At 44.4% G+C, this 22,355-nt stretch overlaps 1 protein-coding gene across 2 annotated transcripts; it reads left to right on the plus strand.

The window, feature by feature from the left end:
• The first annotated feature begins 17,617 nt into the window (after nt 1-17,617).
• On the plus strand, nt 17,618-22,091 carry LOC125509337 (protein SCAI). Of its 2 annotated transcripts, XM_048674294.1 has the most exons (9): nt 17,620-18,239; nt 18,347-18,553; nt 18,645-18,860; nt 19,586-19,652; nt 19,745-19,891; nt 20,280-20,371; nt 21,085-21,273; nt 21,364-21,497; nt 21,612-22,091. In XM_048674294.1, exons 1-9 carry the CDS (start codon nt 17,637-17,639, stop codon nt 21,853-21,855), a joined length of 1,899 nt encoding a protein of 632 aa, XP_048530251.1. In that variant the 5' UTR covers nt 17,620-17,636; the 3' UTR covers nt 21,856-22,091. The 2 variants fall into 2 exon arrangements, 1 of the variants encoding a protein (XP_048530251.1); XR_007284053.1 differs by lacking the exon at nt 21,612-22,091 and having other exon boundaries at nt 17,618-18,239; nt 20,280-20,375.
• Nucleotides 22,092-22,355: the final 264 nt, after the last annotated feature.

Consider the following 22,355-nt stretch of genomic DNA (forward strand, 5'->3'; position numbering starts at 1 on the left):
CTATGCGAAATTTCGGCGGTCAGATATCTGGCCTCCCTCAACTTCTTGATGTCCTCCTCCGTGACGGAGGAGGGCATCCACCGGCCTTTAAGGATGGATCCGGACATGATTGAAGGTCCGAAGCACCTGACATGGGCTTTGGGTGTTAGAACTCGAGGCAGGGGAAGGATTCGATTGAGCACGGGAGGGAAAAAAGTAAAAGTCTTGTCCCTTTATAAAGAGGGTGAATATCAATCGTCCTCCTCGTGGTCGTTTGGGACTTGCCTAAAATCTAGGAGTCCTAGGCACGGTTGGGTTACCCACGTCCGTATTAATGAGAATCCCGTAATAAGGGGAGCATGATCTCTGCTTTGATAAGACGTGTCAAGAAACCGCCACGCGTTATGTGTGGGGCTGGTTAAAGAAAAACGGTTCAAATAATTACCGGGCTATGGCGTGAGGTCATGCTGCCAAAACGTGTCAGCAGATTAGATTTGTGGAAATATTATTCTCTCTACGGTGGTATGTGGAACTTATTTTGCAGGGTCGGACACTATCCTTGTATTCAAACTCTTCCATGGTGTATTCGGAGGAGGAACCCGCCTTGCAATGCCGAAGACAACACTGCGCGATGGACTCATCGTCATTGAAGCCTGGTTCAGGGGCTACTGAGGGAGTCCTGTATTAGTGGGTCTCCGGACAGCCGGACTATATCCTTTGGCCGGACTGTTGGACTATGAAGATACAAGATTGAAGACTTCGCCTCGTGTCCGGATGGAACTCTACTTGGCGTGGAAGGCAAGCTAGGCAATACGGATATGCATATCTCCTCCTTTGTAACCAACCTTGTGTAACCCTAGCCTCCTCCGGTATCTATATAAACCGGAGGGTTTTAGTCCGTAGGACAACATACAATCATACCATAGGCTAGCTTCTAGGGTTTAGCCTCTCCGATCTCGTGGTAGATCAACTCTTGTACTACTCATATTATCAAGAATAAATCAAGCAGGACATAGGGTTTTACCTCCATCAAGAGGGCCCGAACCTGGGTAAAACATCGTGTCCCCTGCCTCCTGTTACCATCCGCCTTAGACGCACAGTTCGGGACCCCCTACCCAAGATCCGCCGGTTTTGACACCGACAATGTACATCCCACACGGCGAATCCCAGAAATCATTTCTGTAGGTATGTACATCCCACACGGTGAATCCCAGAAATCATTTTCGTAGGTATGTACATCCCACACGGTGAATCCCAGAAATCATTTTCGTAGGTATGTACATCCCACACGGTGAAACCCAGAAATCATTTCGGTAGGTATGTACATCCCACATGGTGAATCCCAGAAATCATTTCCGTAGGTATGTACACCCCACACGGTGAATCCCAGAAATCATTTCCGTAGGTATGTACATCCCACACGGTGAATCCCAGAAAATAATTTCCGTAGGTACGTACATCCCACACAGTTCTTTGTGTGGAAACGTTTGTGCAAGGTGGCCTAACGGAAACAGTTCACTGCTGGAAGCCATGTGTGATTGTTAGTTGATCGAACACGCCTGCTTTCTAGAAACTGTGCGGGTTGTTTGAGTTCATCGCCCACGGTGTCGTCTGAGTAACCGTTTGCAATAGAAAACCCCAATAAGCATGGTAATTATCCTACTATTGATAATCCATATACTAATCAAACTGATATTTCTTATAAAACACGCCAGATATTTCATATCCATATAAAAGCAACCAGGATTTCATAATCGAATTACATCAGATAGCTTCGGCACTCAGTTACGCCATTACACAACAGCACCAAGTTTCACATGCAGCATCAAAAACCTTTGGAAAGTAGCATCATACATGGTAAATAAATAGATGAATCTCATCTGGGAAACTACAGAAGTGGAAGGCAAATATTGAGCCTTCAGTGATGTTGAATGTCCTTGCAACTTTAGGCCAGTGGCTATGGATAATTGCCCGCCCAACCTTCGTCCTCTTCAGCAAGACTTCAATATTGTACCATGGGTGTTGAATGAATACCTTCCTCGCCTCTTGACCATGCAGGTGGTTTGAGAGGTAATCATCGTTGAACTGCTTTGAAAAGTACTGAAAACAAAGCTATGCATAAATCGCTATTGTAAATTTTGAAATGGCACAAGGGGTAAAAACAAGGTAAAAGAGTTGGTACCATCCTATAGTTGACTGATGTCTTCTTCATTGTGTAAACAAGATCTTGCTGTTATTTGTCGCAAGTTTCTTCATCCTAACAATCTTTCTGAGTTTCTTGACTTGACTGATATTCATGGAAATCTCATTTCCCCATATGCAAAATGGGTCGAACAGTGGGTCTAAGCCTCTGACATCAGGACCTACATGTGCAAGACCAAATTGTAAGAAACCTAAATATTAGAATGATTCCTGCAACTGCACAATAATGTGCTATTAGCCAAAGGACCCTGCTTGAACAAACCTCGATGGTAAACCGCAGTGTCTCCCATTGTTTCCCTGCAACACACATAAGGAAGATCTTGATCAGGTTAACTGAGAGTTGCCATACTATCAGTAGAATATGTATTGAGTACAGCCAAATTCGATTGGTGTCACATGCATAACAACTACAAAATTGTACCCACAGCAAATGAAAATCAAATTGCAGAATTGAACCAAACAGTTAAATGGACAACAGACCAAATGAACCAAAATAGTTAACTGAGCACGACGTTGCAGAATAGAAACATGTACTAGAAGATAAGACAGTTAACAAAACAAAGAATGCTTGAGAACAGTACTACGAAATGTAGTAATTGTTGGACCAAAGTGTTAACTGAACATTACATTTCAGAGGACCAAACTGTTAACTGAACATCAGATTGCATATTAACTACAAATGAAAAATCACTAGAAGGCACTAGCAGTGGCCTCAAGAAAACATCACGAACTGTATTTTAAAGTAGACAACCGCGCAGCGGTGTTGACGGTGGCCTCAAAGACGAGGTGCTCCTCCAAGATCTGGCGGTCGACACGCATGTCAGCCATAGCGACCTCGTTCGCGCGTGCGGCCGCATGCTACTCAACTCCATGTTATACTGCGTGTAAAATGGCTGTGGGCGACGCTTAATTGGAGGAGGGGGCAGTGATTTTGGTGGAAGGTGTCGCTCCATGCTACCTCTTGAGCATGTGTTGGTTTTCCCTTGAAGAGGAAAGGGTGATGCAGCAAAGCAGCGTAAGTATTTCCCTCAATTTTTGAGAACCAAGGTATCAATCCAGTAGGAGACCACGCGCGAGTCACCTCGTACCTACACAAACAAATAAGAACCTCGCAACCAACGCGATAAAGGGGTTGCCAATCCCTTCACGGCACTTGCAAGAGTGAGATCTGATAGAGATAATAATGATAAGATAAATATTTTTGGTATTTTTATGATATAGATTGAAAGTAAAGATTGCAAAATAAAATAGATTGGAAACTTATATGATGGAGAATAGACCCAGGGGCCATAGGTTTCACTAGTGGCTTCTCTCAAGATAGCATAAGTATTACGGTGGGTGAACAAATTACTGTCGAGCAATTGATAGAATTGAGCATAGTTATGAGAATATCTAGGTATGATCATGTATATAGGCATCACGTCCGTAACAAGTAGACCGACTCCTTCCTGTATCTACTACTATTACTCCACACATCGACTGCTATCCAGCATGCATCTAGAGTATTAAGTGCATAAGAATAGAGTAATGCTTTAAGCAAGATGACATGATGTAGAGGGATAAACTCATGCAATATGATATAAACCCCATCTTTTTATCCTCGATGGAAACAATACAGTACGTGTCGTTTCCCTTTCTGTCACTGGGATCGAGCACCGCAAGATTGAACCCAAAGCTAAGCACTTCTCCCATTGCAAGAAAGATCAATCTAGTAGGCCAAACCAAACTGATAATTCGAGGAAACTTGCAAAGATAACCAATCATACATAAAAGAATTCAGAGAAGATTCAAATATTGTTCATAGATAATCTTTATCATAAACCCACAATTCATGGGATCTCGACAAACACACCGCAAAAAGAGTTACATCGAATAGATCTCCAAGAAGATCGAGGAGAACTTTGTATTGAGATCCAAAGAGAGAGAAGAAGCCATCTAGCTAATAACTATGGACCCGAAGGTCTGAGGTAAACTACTCACACATCATCGAAGGGGCCATGGAGTTGATGTAGAGGCCCTCCGTGATCAATGCCCCCTCCGTCGGAGCTCCGGAAAAGTCACCAAGATGGGATCTCTTGGGTACAGAAGGTTGCGGCAGTGGAAATAGGGTTTCGTGGTGCTCATCGATGGTTTGGGGGTACGTAGGTATATATAGGAGGAAGAAGTAGGTCGGTGGAGCCATGAGGGGCCCACGAGGGGGGAGGGCATGCCCGGGGCGATAGGTGCGCCCCCTGCCTCGTGGCCACCTCGTTGGTTGCTTTACGTCCACTCCAAGTCCTCTGGATCACGTTTGTTCCAAAAATCACGCTCCCGAAGGTTTCATTCCTTTTGGACTCCGTTTGATATTCCTTTTCTGCGAAACACTGAAATAGGCAAAAAAGCAGCAATTTGGGCTGGGCCACCGGTTAATAGGTTAGTCCCAAAAATAATATAAAAGTGTAAAATAAAGCCCATTAACATCCAAAACATATAATATAATAGCATGGAACAATCAAAAATTATAGATACGTTGGAGACGTATCAAGCATCCCCAAGCTTAATTCCTTCTCGTCCTCGAGTAGGTAAATGATAAAAACAGAATTTTTGATGTGGAATGCTTTCTAGAATATTCTTCAATGTATTTTTCTCTATTGCGGCATGAATGTTCAGATCCAAAAGATTCAAGATAAAAGTTTATTGTTGACATAAAAATAGTAATACTCCAAGTATGCTAATCAAGCAATTATGTCTTATCAAAATACCATAGCCAAAGAAAACTTATCCCTACAAAGTCATATAGTTTGTCCATGCTTCATTTTCGTCACACAAAATGCTCTCATCATGCACAACCCCGATGACAAGCCTAGCAATTGTTTCATACTTAGCCTTTTCAAACTTTGTCAACTTCTATGCAATATATGAGCGCGAGCCATGGACATAGCACTATGGGTGGAATAGAATATGATGATTGAGGTTGTGTGAGAAGACAAAAAGGAGAAAGTCTCACATTGACGCGGCTAATCAATGGGCTATGAAGATGCCCATCGATTGATGTCAATGCAAGGAGTAGGGATTGCCATGCAACAGATGCACTAGAGCTATAAATATATGAAAGCTCATCAAAGAAACTAAGTGGGTGTGCATCCAACTCGCTTGCTCACGAAGACCTAGGGCATTTGAGGACGCCCATCATTGGAATATACAAGCCAAGTTCTATAATGAAAAATTCCCACTAGTATATGAAAGTGACAAAATAAGAGACTCTCTATCATGAAGATCATGGTGCTACTTTGAAGCACAAGTGTGGAAAAAGGATAGTAACATTGTCCCTTCTCTCTTTTTCTCTCATTTTTTTATTTGGGCCTTCTTTTTTTCTTTTGGCCTCTTTTTTTCTTTTTTTCGTTCGGAGTCTCATCCTGACTCGTGGGGGAATCATAGTCTCCATCATCCTTTCCTCACTGGGACAATGCTCTAATAATGATGATCATCACACTTCTTTTTACTTACAACTCAAAAATTACAACTCAATACTTGGAACAAAATATGACTCTATGTGAATGCCTCCGGCGGTGTACCGGGATTGCGATGAATCAAGAGTGACATGTATGAAAAATTATGAATGGTGGCTTTGCCACAAATACGATGTCAACTACATGATCATGCAAAGCAATATGACAATGATGATGCGTGTCATAATAAATGGAACGATGGAAAGTTGCATGGCAATATATCTCGGAATGGCTATGGAAATGCCATAATAGGTAGGTATGGTGGCTATTTTGAGGAAGATATAAGGAGGCTTATGTGTGATAGAGCATATCATATCATGGGGTTTGGATGCACCGGCGAAGTTTGCACCAACTCTCAAGGTGGGAAAGGGCAATGCACGGTACCGAAGAGGTTAGCAATGATGGAAGGGTGAGATTGCGTATAATCCATGGACTCAACATTAGTCATAAAGAACTCACATACTTATTGCAAAAATCTACAAGTCATCAAAACCAAGCATTACGCGCATGCTCCTAGGGGGATAGATTGGTAGGAAAAGACCATCGCTCGTCCCCGACCGCCACTCATAAGGAAATCAATCAAAGAACGCCCCATGCTTCAAATTTGTCACATAACATTTACCATACGTGCATGATACGGGACTTGCCAACTTCAACACAAGTATTCATCAATTTCACAATTACTCAACTAGCACACCTCTAATATTACCACCTTTATATCTCAAAACCATCTATCAAGCATGCAACTTCTCTTAGCATTTAAAAATTATAACCAAAGTGAATTACCATGCTGTTCTAAAGGACTCTTAAAATGATATAAGTGAAGCATGAGAGATCAATTATTTCTATAAAATAGAACCACCGCCGTGCTCTAAAAGATATAAGCAAAGCACTAGAGCAAAAATTATCCAACTCAAAAGATATAAGTGAAGCACATGGAGTATTCTAATAAATTCCAATTCATGTGTGTCTCTCCCAAAAGGTGTGTACAACAAGGATAATTGTGGTAAACTAAAAAGCAAAGACTCAAATCATACAAGACGCTCCAAGCAAAACACATATCATGTGACGAATAAAAATATAGCTCCAAGTAAAGTTACCGATGGACGAAGACGAAAGAGGGGATGCCTTCCGGGGCATCCCCAAGCTTAGGTTTTTGGTTGTCCTTGGATTTTACCTTGGGGTGCCTCGGGCATCCCCAAGCTTAGGCTCTTGCCACTCCTTGTTCCATAATCCATCAAATCTTTACCCAAAACTTGAAAACTTCACAACACAAAACTGAAAAGAAAATCTTCGTGAGCTCCCTTAGTAAAAGAAAACAAATCACCACTTAAAGGTACTGTAATGAACTCATTCTTTATTTATATTGGTATTAAACCTACTGCATTCCAACTTTTCTATGGTCCATAAACTCTATTACTAACCATAGATTCATCAAAATAAGCAAACAACACACGAAAAACAGAATCTGTCAAAAACAGAACAGTCTGTAGTAATATGTAGGTTTCGAATACTTCTGAAACCCCAAAAATTCTAAAATAAATTTCTGAACATGAGGAATTTATCTATTAATCATCTGCAAAAAGAATTAACTAAATATCACTCTCCAGTAAAAAATGACAGCAAATCTCATGAGCGCTAAAGTTTCTGTTTTTTACATCAAGATCAAAAAGACTTTCCCCAAGTCTTCCCAACGATTCTACTTGGCACAAACACTACTTAAATACAAAAAATACAACCAAAACAGAGGCTGGATAAATTATTTATTACTAAACAGGAATAAAAATAAAATTGGGTTGCCTCCCAACAGGCGTTATCGTTTAACGCCCCTAGCTAGGCATAAAAATAAGGATAGATCTAGGTATTGCCATGATAATGATAAAGTAAATCACGAAAGTTCATCTCATACTCCCTCAAGAAGGCTCGTGGCTCCGAGAGGGAACGTGTCACCTCCGTGTGTGAAACGACATACGTACACTGGCTTCTTTCGCCTTAATTTTTTTACACAGCCAGATTAGACCAAATAGAAGTACCGTGCTAAATTTTGGAATTATTACGGGTTCGTTTGGCCTTTTATATACATTAATTGAGTTTCTGGGCATTTAATGTGCATAATTCAAATTTGAACTACAAGCACAGGCTCCAGTGCATCAAAGTTGTTTGAAAAATCACATGCGTGTCCTTGCATGAATTTCTAAGTCCCATGCAAGAGATGGGACTGAAATTCAAACATGTGGGCATCGTGGCTCGGCTGAAAAGATTGAGAAACTTGGTTTTCTAATTCCTGTAGTTCCAAAACACGCCTGAAAATCATGAAACTTGGCATGGTCTCATGACATGGCACCAACATGCTGTGGTAATTTTTTTGGCTGAATTGGGACAAGCTTTGGTGTAAACTTCTTGCAAACTGGAGCTTCCTTCAAGAAGGCTCGTGGTTCCGAGAGGGAACGTGTCACCTCCGTGTGCGAAACGACATACATACACTGCCTTCTCCCGACTTAATTTTTTTACACAGCCAGATTAGACCAAATAGAAGTACCGTGCTAAATTTTGGAATTATTCCGGATTCATTTGGCCTTTTTATAAATTAATTGAGTTTCTGGGCATTTAATGTGCATAATTCAAATTTGAACTACAAGCACATGCTCTAGTGCACCAAAGTTGTTTGGAAAATCACATGTGTGCCCTTGGGTGAATTTCTAGGTCCCATGCAAGAGATGGGAGTGAAATTCAAACATCTGGGCGTCGTGGCTCTGCCGGAAAGATTGAGAAACTTGGTTCTTTAATTTCTGTAATTCCAAAACACGCCTGAAAATCATGAAACTTGGCATGGTCTCATGACATGGCACCAACATGTTGTGGTAATTTTTCTGTCCGATTTGCGAAGGCGCACACATTAACAATCAACAAAGTTATTTTGGAACAAGTGTTGTCACGTTACAAATCAGAAACACAAGTATTATTGAAACCGTGGGCGTTCGACTTACCAATTACGTGTGGCCACGCGTCCCTTTTTTATTGGCTAGGAGGTGCCGTGCGGGGTAGCTATTTGAGTATGGGAGGCGTGCGATCAGACCCCTGCGTGTGCTCATCGGGAGGAGAGCCCTTTGACCGCTACCCGCCACACACCTCCCTCCCAACGTCTTAATGGCGCTCGAGCACCTGTTCTACGGTGTGGTGGCATATGTCTCACTGGACTGAGATTTAAAAGAGAAAAATGAAAATCTGAAAAGAAAGTTTTGCACGGATCTTGATGTAAGATCCGACGGACCTATATAGCATCGACTGCGACTTATAGCAAGTATAATGAATATAAGGACGATGACATTGGATAATAATTGTCTTACATATTTATAAACATAATTAAAAAAGCCACATGCGACAACGCCCGATATACACAAGGGAAAAAGAAGAAGGAAGACAACGATCTGGCTCACTGATCTCTACTTTCTTGATGCGTTGCTGCAGGCCGCGGGAACTAGTCTCCGCGGCGGGCGACGACGAGCTCTTTCTTGTCCTCAAGCTGCTGGTTGAGAGCATCCACGGATTCCTCCACCAGCCTTCTGCACTCGATGCACAGCATGGCATTCTCGTCCATAAATTTCTCGACGATGACGCGGTCCTCTTCAACAAGGCAGTGGTCTGCTCCTGCTGCTCCGCACTTCCGACGATCTTCGCCCTCAGCAGGTCGCGCTCGGCCCGGAGCTTCGCATTGCTCTCATTTAGTTGCCGGATGACGTCAGTAGACTGTTCAAACGAGGCTTTCAGGTCATCCTGCAACCTCGCCCACCTGGAGATCTGATCCATCTACCTAAGGACGAGGGAACGCATGCGCCTATAAGAGTCGTCGCCTGCCTGCGAGACATTTTCCCAAGCCGCCGTGGCACGGGAGGACATCTCTGCTGCATTCATGGCACGGCAGGACATCTCTTCTGCTTCCGCAGCGCGGCCGAACCAGTCTGCTGCATCGACACCGCGGCGGGTCCTCCGTGCTGCTTCGGCAACACGGCGGGACCTCTCTACTGCTACGGTCGTGAGGCGGGACATGTTGGTTGCTTTCGCGGCAAGGCAAAACATCTCTCGTGCTTCCGCTTCCAGGCTCGCCTCTCCCTGATGGCAATCTCTTGACCCAGAACTCACGCTAGCCATGGCGGATGCAAGTTAACAATGATGAATGACTTGTTTGTTTTTGACTTTTTGTGGATGAGGAGTTGAGGAGGAATGTGTAGTCATCTTGGAGTAGTAGTATTTATAACCGAGTAGTAATACGCTCCTAAGTGGGAAACCGTTTAGGTTTTGATCGGTGTGAACAGGTTTGCAATTTGGAATGTGACGGGACGCATGCTCAAAATTTACTGACGGTTATAAGTGCGGCACTATTCCCGGAAGGCGTAACGTGGGCACGTACGCCTTCTCGGCCACGTACGTGGTGTTTGCACCATAGGGTGCACCGCAAAATAGGCAATGTCAGCACCATCGCACACTGTTCTTTTAATTAGAATGTGTGTGTCCGTCTATCGCACACACGTTGATCTATCTAACTGTTTTAGTTTGTTGTGGCTAATTGCAAACAGTTCATCCATGTGAAGTGTATGCCATCAATTGCAGACACTTTGATCTGGCTGGCCCATTTTTGTTCTGTTGCCTAATCACAAACAGTTAATCCTTCTGAAGCATATGCCCTCAATCACACACACCTTGATCCGGCTGACCGTTTCTTTTGTGTTGCCTAATCATGAACAGTTCATCCGAGTGAACCATATACTGTGTATCGCGCACGCCTTCATCTGGCTGCCCGTTTCTTTTGTTCCTCCTCATCGCAAACAGTTAATTGAACTGAACCGTATGCCCTTCATCGCACACGCAACTAAAACCTGAACCGTGTTTGATGCATCCGTCATCGCAAACATTTTATACATTTCTGACGGTTTTCATACAACACCGTTTGAGATTATTGCATCGCACACAGTTTCTTGAAGGGTCTCTGATCGTAGTGTCACGTTAGCAGCATCATGCAGTAGTGTCAATAAGTCCCATGGGCTTATTGAGGACACGGGAAGCATGAGAGTTTGTAGCATAACCAACAAATATGCCCTCATGAGCTCTAGCCTCAAATTTAGACAAACGAACACCTTTCTTAAGAATGAAACACTTACACCCAAACATTCGGAAGTACTTGAGGTTGGGCTTGTTACCGGTGAGTATCTCATATGGAGTCTTGTTCAAGCCTTTGCGGAGGTAGAGCCGATTGGATGCATGACACGCGGTGTTGATGCATGGCTTCGGCCCAAAATTTGTATGGAGACTTGAACTCCGCCATCATGATCCTTGCCGCATCCATCAACGTCCGATTCCTCCTCTCTGCTACACCATTTTGTTGAGGAGTGTAAGGTGCGAAATATTGATGCTTGATCCCATCATCACTAAGAAACTCATCCAAGGTGTAGTTCTTGAACTCGGTGCCATGGCGACTTCTTATCATCAAGATCTTTGCATTGTGTTGACGTTGATCTTCATTTGCAAAGTCGATGACGGTTTGTTGGGTCTCACTCTTCCTCTTGAAGAAATATACCCAAGTGTATCTTGAATAATCATCCACAATCACCAAGCAATTGACTTTCTACCCCCAAGACTACCAAAGGATGGAGGTCCAAAGAGATCCAAGTGAAGAAGCTCCAAGGGCCTCTTCGAGTATATGATAGTAGTAGGAGGGTGAGCCTTCTCATGTAGCTTTCCTTCAATACAAGCACTGCAAGCACGATCTTTTGGCAAAGCTAACATTTGTTAGTCCATGGACATGGTCCCCCTTGAGAAGACTTTGCAAAGATCTCATATTGACATGGGCTAAATGGCGATGCCAAAGCCATCCCACATCAACTTTAGCCATTAGGCATGTCGCGGTCTTAGTGGGTCGCTCCGAAAAGTTAATCACATAAAGACCGTTCTCGACATGCCTAACAAAGGCTACTTTAAGAGTCTTGCTCCACAAGAGGGCCATGGTATCAATATCAAAGAAAGTGGCAAAGCCCATGAGTGCGAGTTGACGAACGGAAAGTAAATTGTATGCAAGGGACTCAACAAGCATGACTTTCTCGATCGTGAGATCATGAGAAATGACAACCTTGCCAAGACCCAATACCTTAGAAGACGAGGCATCACCCCACTCGACATTGATGGGCATAGATGAAATCTTATGCACATCCACCACCAAGTCCTTGCTTCTGGTCATATGATTTGTGGCTCCACTATCGAGCAACCATGATCCCCCACTGGAAGCAAACACCTACAAGAGATCAATGCTTGGTTTTAGGTACCCATTTTGTAATGGGTCCTTTGATGTTAGTTACAAGGGTCTTAGGAACCCAAATAGACCATTCAATGCACTCATAAGGATAACCAACAAATTTAGCATAAACATGCCCATCACTAGCACGGCATAACACATAAGAAGGGTTAAAGTCGCCGACTTTGTTGGAAGGAGTGGCATTGCCCTTCTTGATACCACCGTCCTTCTCATTGTTCTTCTTCTCCTTATAAGCACCCTCTCCCTCCTTCACAAAAGTTTGCTTGAGAGGAGGAGGTCACTTGGCCTTGTCATTCTTCTTCTTGTTCTTGGACTTGGGTGCAAACCCAATTCCCGCCTTGGCCACAACTTCCTTTTGATTGCTCAAAAGGTCGTTGAGGTTCTTCTCACCTTGTATGCAAGACACAAGGCCTTTCTCAAGTTGCTCCTTCAACTTAGCATTTTCCTCCACAAGATGCACATGCTCACAACACGGGTTAGTAGCATTTGCATTATCAATTAACACCATATGAGGAAAAGTGGCTTTTTCCTTGGTTAGCTTCACATGGAGTTGATCATGAGACTCTTTGAGGTTAGCATGAGCACCCTTCAAGGCCTTGTGAGCCTTGTCAAGTATATCAAACTCCTCCTTGAGTCTAGCAAGATCAACCCCAAGTTTGGCCTTCTCGGAATTGAGCACACGAGATACAACAAGAGCATGATCAAGATCTTTCTTTAATTTAGCATGCTCATCGTTGTGTGTCTCCTCAAGAGCCAAACGATGAACACACTCCTCCTCAAGCGCATTAGAGAGATCCGATATCTCATCGGCATAGTCATGACTATGCCCTTTCATCTTAGAGATGGTGTCTTCGTGAGCCTCGATCAGGTCATTGGCTTCACCAAGTTGTTCCAAGAGAGCAACAAAGTGCTTCTTGGATTTACCCTTGAGCTTACTCATAAAGGACTCAAATTCATTTTCTTCCTCATTGGACCCCTCACTTTCATCAATGCAATCCATCAAAGAAGGATTAGAAGTGATGGTGGTTTTGATGTTGGGGGTTACCTTGTTGGTGGCTTTGGCCATGAGGCACTTGGTGGTGATGTTCTCGTTGGGTGAGTCGAAGAGGGACACCCAGGAGTTGTTGCAATGGCAATGGAGGCCATGGAAACTGTCTCACCGTCATCATCATCATCATCATCATCCTCATTGTACCCTTCTTGTGCCACCAACCCCTTGGGAGGAGTCTTCTTGGTGAAGTTGTTCTTGTTGGGGAAGGACTTGGCCTTGTCTTTTCGGATAAGCTTGCCACCATTGTCTTCCCTCTCTCATATGGGCACTCCGCAACAAAGTGGCTCACATTGCCACAATTATAGCAAGTCCTCACACGTTGCTTGCCCTTGGTGCCACTTGAGTTGTTCTTGTTGAAGTTGGGCCTTGAGTTCTTCTTGCTCCAAAATTGCCTTGAAGCGAGAGCCATGTGCTCATGATAAGCATATTTTGTATCTTCGGGGTTACTCTCCTCTTATTCCTCTTCATCCTCTTCTTCCACACTAGCCTTGGCCTTCAAGGCAAGGTTGGGCTTCTCAGTGTGTTGGGAACGCAACACTGCATTGTTGGCGGTCTTGTCTAAGATCCTCATTGCCACAAACTCATCCAACACTTCACTTGCGGACAAGGTGTGGAAGTCCGGCCTTTAACGGATGACGAAGGACATGTCCTTATGGTAAGGCATCATGGCCTTGAGAAACTTGCGCTTGATCCAATTGTCATCCTATCCTTACTCCCATGATCTCGAAGTGAGACCACGAGAGTAGTTAATCTCCGATAAATCTCACGCGGTTCTTCCTCTTCATTCATTGCAAACTCATCGGCTTCATCTTGAACCACTTCATAGTTGGAGCGTTGAATGCTTGTGCTTCCCTTCTAAATGAAAACAACATGTTGCCATGCTTCCTTGGCCATGGTGAAAGGTCGGAGATGCGCAATATCTTCGGGAGGGATGGTCTCTTGGAGAATGCAAAGAGCGGACTCGTTGAATTGATGACCCGAGGCTTCTCTAGGAGTGAAGTTGCTTGGGTCATGCGGGTAGAAACCTTGGTCAATAATTCTCCAAAGGTTAGTAGAACTATGATTCAAATGACGTTTAAAGCGATAGACCCAAGAGGCAAAATCCTCATTTTTCACAAGTTTAGGAGCAGGACCAACATGATTCAAATGAGTGGAAGGAACCGGTCCTCCATAAGTAAGTGGAGGTTCAACATGGGCAAAGATGCCATTTCCACTCCTACCACTAGATAAAGGAACATTGTCACTAGTAGCTCCCCCCTTGTCGGAGTTAGCATCCGTCATCTTGTTAGTGGGACCGACCACTTCCAATGGTGCGGTGGATAATTTAAGACCATCAAGAAAATTCTTAAGCATGCCTTTGACCTCGGCCGTCATGGAGGTTTTCAATGTGTCCAAGGCCACATTGAACTCCTGACGAGAGACCGAGGTCCCCCCATCGGCCGTAGATGAGGACGAAATTACACCGGGGTGCTCCTCCCCACCGTCTACGGTGTCAACCATACTCTTTGGACGTCAAAGTCCTTAATAAAGAGACGAGGCTCTGATACCAATTGAAAGGGTCGATATAGTTGACTAGAGGGGGGAGTGGGTGAATAGGCAACTAACAATTTTTAGCTTTTCTTTACCAATTTAAACTTTGCATCAAAGTAGTTGTCTAGATATGCAACTAGGTGAGCAACCTATATGATGCAACAACAACAAGCACACAAGCAAGCAAGAGGTACAACACAATATAAGCTTGCACACGTAAAGGTAAGAGATAACAAAGACTGGAGCCGGAGGAGACGATGATGTGTTACCGAAGTTCCTTCCCTTTGAGGGGAAGTACATCTTCGTTGGAGCGGTGTGGAGGGACAATGCTTCCCAAGAAGCCACTAGGGCCACCGTATTCTTCTCACACCCTTACACAATGCAAGATGCCGTGATTCCACTATTGGTGCCCTTGGAGGCGGCGACTGAACCTTTACAAACAAGGTTGGGGCAATCTCCACAACTTAATTAGAGGCTCCCAATGACACCACGAAGCTTCACCACAATAGAATATGGCTCCGCGGTGACCTCAACCACCTAGGGTGCTCAAACACCCAAGAGTAATAAGATTCGCAAGGGATTAGTGAGGGGAATCAAATTTCTCTTGGTGGAAGTGTAGATCGGGGCCTTCTCAACCAATCTCTAGAAAATCAACAAGTTTGACTGACTAGGGAAAGAGATCAGGCGAAAATGAAGCTTTGAGCAACAATGGAGCTTTGGGGAAGGAAGAGATAGTCTACTTGGGAAGAAGAACCCCCTTATATAGTGAGAGGACAAAACCAACCGTTACCCACCTACTCAGCCCGCGAGATGCGGTACTACCGCATATCCAAGTGGTACTACCGCACGGGCTCGCGATACTACCGCTGGGAGGTGCGGTACTACCGCTCGCGCGACAGAAGCCAGGTGAGGCTCTGTTGATCAAGGCAACGAGCGGTAGAACCGCCGGAGCGGTACTACCGTGCGCCCGTGCGGTATTACCGCAAGTCAGAGCTCATCCTAGGCTGGGAAGGCACAGACTAATAAAATTACATCCATGGCTACTTCTGCTGAGTTTTGGTCAATGCAAAAATCCGGCACGGTACTACAACTCACAGGGAGCGGTACTACCGCGTAGGGTGTGGAAGTAAAAAATTACTTCCGCCCCTACATGCGCTCACGCCACGGTGCTGGGTTAGAGGACACGGTACTACTGCATGCTAGGAGCGGTACTACCGCACCTGCAGTACTACCGCTACCTGGGGCGGTACTACCGTGGCCAGCTGCGGTACTACTGCTCCCTTGAGCAGTACTACCGCATGTCGCAGACCAGTAGCACTAGGATGCCTTCATCTTCGCAGCGACAAGGGGAACAACCGGTGCTCCAAAGAAGCAAGGAAAGGTGGTGCAAAGGAATAGATGTGTACGTGATGATTCCATCCTAACCTTTTCGAAGGAGACCCCCTCTTAATAGTACGGCTTTCCTGCGACTCAAATCCACCGAAAAGAACCATAGAGAAACGCCGTCTTCGATAGGCTCTGAGGGGCACTGAATCGTCTTGTGCCTAGACATGAGATATCTGAAACGCTCAATGCACACGATTAGTCCGCAAATGCATTGTCATCAATTACCAAAACCACTTAGGGAGAAATATGCCCTTACAAATAAAACTACGCTCATGGCGCGCTATAGATGGATGGATGAGAATGAAGACTTGGGCACCCCATGACATTAATTGTAAAAAAATGTATGAATGCGTTTGTAAGGTCCTGTGAATCTTAATATTTGAACTTAGAAAAAATATGAAGGAAAAAGTAACTAGTTTTTATTAGACAAAAGATAGTAGCTAGCGCATAGAAAGCCAACAGAAGCAAAAAAAAAGTTAGGGAAACATAAGCAAAGTTATTACTGCACACACAAAAGGGGAACTGAATCCTCTAACATGAAGGAGAGCAGTCAGGTAAGCTATAGTGCCCTAACTTCCCTCCTTCACATCCATATGATTACTCAAATGATAACGTCCACACGTGTGACACTTATTAACACGCCCACACGCATTTGATGCCGTTCGATCCATTTGCACGAATTTTGAAGCAATTGTCATCTGGGCGGAGAGTCACGTAAGCACCCATCATCGTGTGGGCGTTATCACTTAGTGCCACACGTGTGGGCGCTCCTCGCTCGAACGGCACACAGGACGCTCGCCCGAACGTGTGGGCGAAACTGCTCTTTCGCCCACACGACGCTCACATGGTGATAGACGACAACTACTAGTGTGCATATGTGGCAACTAGTTAATTACACATGGCGACTATGTTTGACCATATATGACAACTATGGTTTGACCACACGTGACACCTAGTTAATCACACACGGTAACTATGGTTTGGTCACACATGACAACTATTGCTATTTAGACATGGAAACTATAGTTAACCCGAACGAAAACAAAAAAAACGCAATAGAGAAGTTGCCATGCTTTACTCTAAAGTTGCCATACCGGGTAACTAAAGTTCCCATAAAAAATTATCAGGGCGAAAATGCTTTGTGCCACACGTGTAGGGTGAGCGTGAGTTGTTGTTGTTGGTTCGACGTGTGGCATGAAGTAGCTGCACCCGTATGTGTAGGCGGTTCTAATATTCGCCCACACAGAGTCGTGTTGGTTGTTTCCTGGGTACGACAACACGACTCGTGTGGTCGGGTGTCCATTGTACCACACGTCTGGCAGTTATCGGCATCCTATGATTAAGGTTAAAATGTCTTAAATTAATTTATAAATTTCAAATCTACTATATACATTTACAAAAATCACATACAAACAAAATTATGGTGCAATAAAATTAATTTTAGATTTATTTCTATCAACAGCAACTCCGTAGAGTACCTGCTACAGTTCATCCATACAATGTTTTTTTCTGAAAAATTGATCTGTTTGCTACAGTAACCCTGACTTTTCTTCTCTATTTTAGAGTAGTTTTTTTTTTATACAAAGTTTTACAGTGTTGTCTCACGTGCGCTAGGTCGGCCATATCAGCGTTTGGGCCTGGGCCGGGCTCCAAGCTAACGGAACAGAACGGAACGGAGAAAGGAAAGAAGACGGCGATGACTCCAGTCTCCAGCACAACTGTCCAAGGCAACTCCGGGGGAGGGGAACGAAACGCATCCGGCGGAGCTACCATGGCGTCGTCGCCGCAGCAAGGCCAAGGCCAGGCCCAAGGCGGCGGCGGCGGCGGTGTCTGCCCGGCGGAGCAGTTCTGGTCGCTGCTGGACAAGGCGGACCGGCGGTTCGCCCGGGTGCGGGACCTGCCCCTCTTCGGCCGCCAGGAGCCCGCGGAGTACGGCAAGGCCTTCCGCATCTACACCCAGCTTTGGCGCATGCAGCAGGAGCACCGCCACCGCCTCCTCGACGCCGGCCTCCGCCGCTGGCAGGTCGGCGAGATCGCCGCCCGCATCGCCCACCTCTACTACTCCCAGTACCAGCGCGCCTCCGACACTGCCCTCCTCTCCGAGGCCTTCGTCTTCTACCACGCCGTCCTCGACCGCGCCTACTTCCTCGACGACCACCTCGGGGCCTCCACCAAGCACCTGCGCTTCCTCGCCAGGTTCCTCCTCGTCGCGCTTATCCTCTCCCGCCGCGCGCAGACTGTGCCCCGCCTCGCCGGCCAAATCCGGTCGCTCCTCGACGAATCCAAGAAGACCCTCCAGGTCCAATTCAATTCTTCTCCTTTTTTCCCCCTCCTCGCTTCCCGATCCCAATGCAATTGCCTTGCTCTTCATTCACTGGCTCGAGTTAAGAAGATGAAATGTTGCAGGAAGCTGATTACAGGGAGTGGAAGCATGTCGTGCAAGAAATCACGAGGTTTCTAAAGGCTGACTCGCCCTTCATGAACAAGAGACCTCTCAGGTACAGCTATGCATTCGATCCTCCCCCGGAAACTCTTCCGACCATCCCACCTACAGTCAAGAAGCGCGGTCTGCTCTTAAGCGATGCCATCCTGTGCAGCTACTATCATAACGAGGTAATGCTTCCTCGGTTTCTCGCAGTCAGATGCATCGTGCGCTCTTTAATTTTTACTAGCGGAACATCATGTCTCTATGTGTTCCCTTCAGGTCAAATTTACCGACCTCACTCTAGACACATTCAGAATGCTTCAGTGTCTTGAATGGGAACCATGTGGCTCCTTTGCACAAAACAATGGTTACAGCGCCCATGATGAAAGTGGGCAAAATCACCCCAATCTCCTGAAAGATCTGAGAGACGCTGCGTTGCCCCCGAACCCACTGAAAACAGTTCTCTATCGCCCCTCGGTGCCACATTTCCTGAAGGTCAGTTTCTCATTTGGCATCTTGTCAACTCAATGTTTGATTTATTGTCTTCGTCCTGAATATACACACTGCTCATTGTTACTCAATGCACTGGTTTGGTCCTAGGAGAAAACCTGTGGACCAAGCTCTTCTAGATGCATTTCAAATTAGGAAGTGGAAGTGTAATGTGTAAATGGCAGCCAGTGTATGTTTCTTGGAATGATCAGAAACGGGCTAGTAGGAGAACTGAAAAAAGTAGGGAATTCTGCAAGATATGTACACGATGCTACTAACTATCTGAATTACATGACGAGGAAGCATGATGATGACTTGATGAGGGAACATAATGCAACTAAACTGATTCTGTTTGTTGATTTGTTCCATTATCGATAATACCATCCTCTCCATTATCCGCCCATAATAACCAACAGTCCTTTACACCCATAGCAGTTAGGAATTCTAACCCGAAATATATTTGAGGCATAATGGTATTATTGATTCCTGGGGTGCTAAGCTATGCAAATGATACAATAGAGAGATGATTGCTGTTGAATAGAATGGCAATGTTTGGTGCATGCCCTCTAGGGCCTCCTCTCACCCGCGCCCTCCTTTTACGGTCAAACATCCAAATTCTTTTTTTCTTTCACTTCACAAGAAAATATAGTTATATGTACTCCTATGTTTGCACCATTTTATCCTAAATGAAATATTTGCCTGGATAAAAAACATTTACAATTGAAATCCAGGTCCTTGCCACCAAATGTGAGGAGCTCCCATTGAATACTATGATGTTGATATACCTTTCGGCTGCAGGTTGGTGCCCTAGGCTTGTAGAACTAAAATGTTATCAGCTGTGTGTTAGGGAGTCATTCTAGTTAGCGTTCAAATATGATAATTTCTTTCAGGCGAGGTGGGATCCTCTGGACTTGGTCCCGATACAAGCGAGAGGGTTGTGAACAGCTTTAGTCAGTTTGACATATCTAATACCAGGGCCGTCACTTCAAAGGAAGATAAAGAACCATGTCTTTGGTTAGGTTGCCGTGAAGGCGAAGGTATTTTTTTTTCTGAGTTCATTCGATTATGTTTGATGTCTCTATGCAGTACTCCCTCCGTTCCTAAATATTTGTCTTTCTAGATATTTCAACAAGTGACTACATACGGAGCAAAATGAGTGAATCTACACTCTAAAATATGTCTATATACATCCGTATGTGGTAGTCCATTTGAAATCTCTAAAAAGACAAATATTTAGGAATGGAGGGAGTACATAACTAGTTTTACAATGCTGAGTTCATGCGATTATATGTTCGATATCACTAATGCGGTGCAGAACTATTTTGATGGCATAGGGTTGTTTGAAGTTGCCTTTATACAGACTTAAGTATGCATATGTGTTCTTCAAAAGAAGTGTATTGTTTCTGATACATGTTCAACATCTAGGCTCAAACTGCATATACCCTTGTGATATGATCCCGTTTACAAGGAGACCTCTCTTTCTGGTGATTGACAGTAACATCAGCTATGCATTTAAGGCAGGTTTGTTTACTCTTTTTTTTTTGCTGCCATATCTATTATTCTGGCTAGTGAATACCGAATATATATTCTTAGTGGAAGTGGAGTATCCATGATTGGTGGATGCTTCATGCGGAATATTGTATTGCTTCCTTGAGATAAAGCAGAGGTTATTATTGGGCCCGCTCATATGCACATAGACAAGCTTATATTGTAATACTCCCTCCGATATATATTAATTGTCACTCACTTAGTACTACTTTAGTACGAAGTTCTACTAAGTGAGCGACAATTAATATGGATCGGAGGGAGTAACATTTTAAAGTTCTGTTCAGATTTGGTGCTTTTCGCAGCATCCTGGCAAGACATGTATTTTATACTTATCCAAATGGCATTCTATGGTTCTTGTTTTCATATTCACAGGGCTTTTGCCCTTGGCTCTTATTGTGGAACAAAGTTCCTGATGCATTTTTTTTGTTTGACATCAAGTTCCTTCTGCATTTTCTTATTCTACAATTCACTTTCCTCCTTTCCTCGTTCTCTTTCTTTTTTGTTTGACGCTCATGTTTGTAATCTTACCCTCTAATCTTAAATGAAAAGGCAGAGCACCTGCCTTTTGCCCGTAAAAAATTCTGCTTCTTTTTTTCTTTTTATTATTATAATGTGATATGCTAGTCCTTTTTGTTCCATCAGTGATTTTGTCAATGCTAATTGTTGTATTTAAGCACTGCAGTCAATTCATGGGGCTGAAAAAGGGGAGACAGCTGCCATGTTACTTTCTCCAAGCTCCCGATCTTGCGCTGTAGGATTCAGTGGGGACTCTACTCGGCAGAGTGGTAGTCAATTTACTATGTTCCTCACAGCTCCAGTGCAAGCTTTCTGCTTTCTGATCGGCAATAATGGGCTGGACATTATTGACAAGGTTTGTGTTTTTATTTTGTGACGAAATTCTAATTTCTGCCAGGCACTACATTTTGCAGTCTGAGAATTGATATGATCTTTTTTTCTGTAGGATTATAACAAAGCCGAGGAGCTACTATCCTTGTCATTGAATGAATGGGCTATGACTTTGGTTGCTTCGTCTTCACTTGACCCTGTCTGGGTTGAAGTTTTAGGCGATCCACTCCTGAGGCGACTGCTTCTCAGGTTACCTAGCTTGTCAATCTGTGATACTACTATTCCCCGCTCCAGTTCCAGTCCTGGGGAACAACAACTCAACCGAAACCTTGGTAGTAAGTTCATTTGGGTTGTTTCTTGCAGGTTTATCTTCTGCCGAGCCACGCTTTCGCTGTTCAAAGCGAGCAACGATAAGGCGGAATGCTTGCCAAGCTGTGTGCCTCCATTGCCGGAATTGGTTGGGGGAGAAAGCATGCTGTCGCAATGTTGTGTGATGCGAGTGGCATCTTTCTTGGGCGCCGCTGACCAATTCTCGTTCGCCGAGGTTACTACATGGCCTGACATTGATGAGCCCACCAGCAGTGGAGGTGTCGACAAAGAGTTATGAGGAGAAGATCCATCGACCGTATCATGGACCCATTTCTCCTCGATGCCGCTCTTGAGATTTCTTCCTCCTGAACTGCTAGTAACAGTTGTTGATTTGTGAGCTCCCGTGGTACAAAGCGAAAGTTATATAGCACAATTCACCCCAGTGTGACATTAGTGAAATTTGACTAGAGAATAAACTCGAGTACTTGATTGATCTTGTAAAATCGAATGGTGAGAGCTGCGACTGAATTTTGACATCGCGAGCAAAATTATCGAATCTGCAAAAGGGGCCAGAAAACGACACGCCAATGCGAACTGCAAGATCTTTGGAATGTCAACTGTCAAACAAAATCAGAGGGAAATTTGGAAAAGCGGCGTACATGTTAAGCCATGAAAGGTAAATGTGATTCAGGTCCGGACCATTTTTTCATTTTTTGGCTTTGGATTGTCATCAACGCCACGTTCGGGCTCCGGCACTCTTGCCGGAGCTCTCTCGATGACCACGATGTGGAACGAATG

The sequence above is a fragment of the Triticum urartu genome, chromosome 5 (genome assembly GCF_003073215.2).
Source record: "Triticum urartu cultivar G1812 chromosome 5, Tu2.1, whole genome shotgun sequence".
In the NCBI taxonomy this organism is placed as follows: Eukaryota; Viridiplantae; Streptophyta; class Magnoliopsida; order Poales; family Poaceae; genus Triticum; species Triticum urartu.

Bases quoted from the DNA above. Each gene is read 5' to 3' on its own strand.
- LOC125509337 (XM_048674294.1), top strand. From the start codon at position 17,637: ATGACTCCAGTCTCCAGCACAACTGTCCAAGGCAACTCCGGGGGAGGG. The intron at 18,240-18,346 runs GTCCAATTCAAT...GAAATGTTGCAG, and splicing joins AATCCAAGAAGACCCTCCAG to GAAGCTGATTACAGGGAGTG. The intron at 21,274-21,363 runs GTTTGTGTTTTT...TTTTTTCTGTAG, and splicing joins GGCTGGACATTATTGACAAG to GATTATAACAAAGCCGAGGA.